Source organism: Chrysochloris asiatica, unplaced genomic scaffold (genome assembly GCF_000296735.1).
Source record: "Chrysochloris asiatica unplaced genomic scaffold, ChrAsi1.0 scaffold00273, whole genome shotgun sequence".
NCBI classification, from domain to species: domain Eukaryota; kingdom Metazoa; phylum Chordata; class Mammalia; order Afrosoricida; family Chrysochloridae; genus Chrysochloris; species Chrysochloris asiatica.
Genome location: NW_006408791.1, coordinates 144,042 through 147,372, shown reverse-complemented (window position 1 = coordinate 147,372; position 3,331 = coordinate 144,042). Strand labels below are relative to the sequence as shown.

Genomic DNA, 3,331 nt, shown 5'->3' with positions numbered 1-3,331 from the left:
GTAATTCTACTCCCAACCCGAGGCGCGCGCGCTGCCTCCTACCTGAAAGCCGGAGAGGCGGGCGGTAAAGACTCAGGGGGCTGAACAGATTTGTGGCGAGAGGCGGGAGGCAAGAGAGCGAGCGGCCATGGCAGACAGTCCCTATGCGAGCGCGCGCGCGGTCCCCGCCCTTGCTCTCTCGGTCGACTCCGGGCCACAGCCCAACCCAGATGCTGCGCGCCACCCGCCTCGCCGCTCCTAATAACAACGGCGCCTCGGGTCAGGTGGCCGCGCGCGGACAACGCTGCCATTGGCCCTGCGGGGAGCGCGGTGCTTCTGGATTGGTTAGGGGGCGGAACCTAGACCGGCGCGGAGGTGGGGCTGTGCAGGGAGGCGGGCAGGGAGCCTGGGGGGCGGGGCCAGGCCGCGGTCCGCGCCTTTGTGCCGGGCGCGCGCTCGTCGCCTGCTCAGGCTTCAGAGCCCGCTGCATCAATAATTCAGAGCGGCGGCGGCGGCTGCAGCAGCGGGTACGGACGGGAGGCGGCGGCAGCAGAGGAGACCGCGAAGCAGTGGATATGCATCCAAGTGAGGTTGAGCAGCCGCGGCACCCCTGAGGCCCTGACGGGGCTCTGGAACATCGCGGGGGAACGCTTGCCCGGGAGTGCGAGGAAGCGCAGTAGTGTCCAGAGCGGTGTTGGCAGAGCTGCTCCTGGAGCTGAGGAGGGGGCTTCGAAACGGCCAGGGCGGGGGGGTGGGGCGGCTGGCGTAGGCAACTCCGGGGGTGGGGGGCGGGGTGGGCGCCAGCGCCGCGATGCTGGGCGTTGTGGAGCTGCTGCTGCTGGGGGCGGCGTGGCTGGCGGGCCCGGCCCACGGGCAGAATGAAACGGAACCCATCGTCCTTGAGGGCAAGTGCCTGGTAGTGTGTGACTCCAACCCCACATCCGACCCAACGGGCACGGCTCTGGGCATCTCCGTGCGCTCCGGTAGCGCCAAGGTGGCTTTCTCGGCCATCAGGAGTACCAACCACGAGCCGTCCGAGATGAGTAATCGTACCATGATCATCTACTTCGATCAGGTGAGCGCTCTTTCCCAATGCAGATTGCGGGTGTGGTGGAGGTCTGATCATCTGATCCCTTCCAGGGCTCTGCGGAGGCGCAGGGACAAGTATCCAGGCTGACCCCTGCCCACTCTCCGTTCCCGTCTCGTTCTAGGTACTAGTGAACATCGGCAACAACTTTGATTCCGAACGAAGCACTTTCATTGCCCCGCGCAAAGGGATCTACAGTTTTAACTTTCACGTGGTAAAAGTCTACAACAGACAAACCATCCAGGTCAGCTGCCGCCGTGGGACCAGGCCCTCGCCCTAGTAGAGGGTTTCTAGCCTGACGGGTGCGGGGACTGTATGGGGCTAGGAGACAAAAGTGGCTACTGCATGTGCTCAGGGCTGCTTGAAGGGTAGAGGGTTCTCACGACTTTGTGGCTTGGACTGTCCCCTGTTCCCTTTCTCGCCGGCTCTTGGGGCCTAACCCTCTCCCCAGAGACATTTACATGCTTTCTCCTTCTGAGCCTTTCGGATGAGGTTCCCCACCTTCCTATGGGACCTCCGGTTGCTGTCAGCACCACAGACAGCTCCGGCCAGCGGAAGCCTGGGAACCCGGCTGCTACCTAGACTTCAAAAGCACAGCACTTCGCCCCGGTTTAGAACCAAGCCAACTACCTGAGTGCTAGTATCACGAACAGGATCACCGGTGTCCTGTGGGGACAGACTCCGGGTTTTTGAACAAGGAACTCGAGCCCCGGTGGAGTGAGGGGTGGAGTGAAAAGGGAGGGGAGTAGTGGCCCACCTTCTGTTTCCTGCCCTGCCCTAACTCGCACTCGAGGGCTAGTTCTCCCGGTCCCCAATGGTATTCAATTCCAACGGGCGGAGACAAAGGCGGAACTTGAGGCTAGGTAGCGGGCGCCGGCCTCTGGCTGTCTATTCAACCGCAGTGGGCAAAGCTAGGCGGTGGCGACCGCCGGATGATTTTGGGGCGGGAATGGAGCCTGGGCTTTGAAGACGGGAATGCAGGTTGATGCGAAATTTCTAATCAGCTAGATATTCCTTCTGCGCTGTATCCGAAGGCGAAGAGGAAGCCAAGACCCGGAGGAACTAGTGTTTTTTGTTTTGTTTTCCTAGTGTTCAGGAAAAGAGTGCTTGAAGGAGGAGGAGAGAGACCCGCCGTCTCAGGGCTTGAGCCACTTTCGGACTCCACAAACTGAATTTCAGTCAGGAATCCTTTGGCGCGCTCAGCTTGAGAAAACGGAATGAGAGCCATTCTCGTTTTGGGGACAGACCCTTTCTCTCACCCAAAATCTATCCGTTGTCCCTACTGAACCCTCCCTCGGCAAGCAGATAAGCTGCAAGCCCTTTCTTCCTATCCCCTAACCCCCTCCCCAGTGCTTCCTGGTGTTTGTGGCTGTTAGCACAGCGGCGGGGGTTCGCCGCAGCAGCCGCTCGCGTACTGCCTGGGCTGTGCCTCAGAACTGCCCTTTCTCTTTCTCAGGTGAGCCTCATGTTAAATGGGTGGCCGGTGATTTCAGCCTTCGCTGGTGACCAAGACGTGACCCGGGAAGCCGCCAGCAATGGAGTCCTAATTCAGATGGAGAAAGGCGACCGAGCATACCTCAAACTGGAGCGGGGGAACTTGATGGGGGGCTGGAAGTACTCGACCTTCTCTGGATTCTTGGTGTTTCCCCTCTGACTGGTTCTTAGAAAGTGAGGCAGAGACTGGAGGGGAGTGAGCAAAAGGCTGACATGTAGAGAACGAGAAAGCTGCACAACTTGAAACTTCCCACATGTTCCCCAGCTGCATCTGGGTAAAAGATGCTTGCCGGTGGCGGGACAAGGTTGTCCGTTTCCTCCTTAGGAAAAGTGAATTCCGCTTAGCTTTGTGCGCTCCCATTTCCAAAAATAAATAAATAAACTCGCCTTCCCCATTCCAGTTGCAGTAATCATGAGACTGCCTTGTCATTGTTTCTTGCCCCCACGTTCATGTTCCCTACAATTTATTTTAAAGGAACTTCGTATTTCACAGTATAATGTGAAATATTTTCCTCCCCGTTTCTCCTCTGAATCCTTCCACTTGCTGAAATCCAATATGCCCCTCCCCCTTTTTTTCCGTTTGGGGAAGGCTTAAAGTTTTTTTGTTTTTTGTTTTTGGATTGGGGAGGTAGTTTTAATTTGACAAATGTTACTCTTATTAAATGATGCTCACGAGTTAAATACATGAAGATACTTTGTATTTTGGCTGTCTGGTTGCAAAGAAAGGACTCGCCTTAGTGGTGACTGGTTTAAAAATGATAAATATATGTA

General features: G+C 57.2%; 1 protein-coding gene across 1 annotated transcript; it reads left to right on the top strand.

The window, feature by feature from the left end:
- Nucleotides 1-691: 691 nt before the first annotated feature.
- On the top strand, nucleotides 692-2,797 carry CBLN1 (cerebellin 1 precursor). Its single transcript, XM_006874382.1, has 4 exons — nucleotides 692-730; nucleotides 784-1,054; nucleotides 1,191-1,310; nucleotides 2,523-2,797. The coding sequence occupies exons 2-4, from the start codon at nucleotides 791-793 to the stop codon at nucleotides 2,718-2,720; spliced, it is 582 nt and encodes a 193-aa protein (XP_006874444.1). The 5' UTR covers nucleotides 692-730; nucleotides 784-790; the 3' UTR covers nucleotides 2,721-2,797.
- The last annotated feature ends 534 nt before the right edge of the window (nucleotides 2,798-3,331 follow it).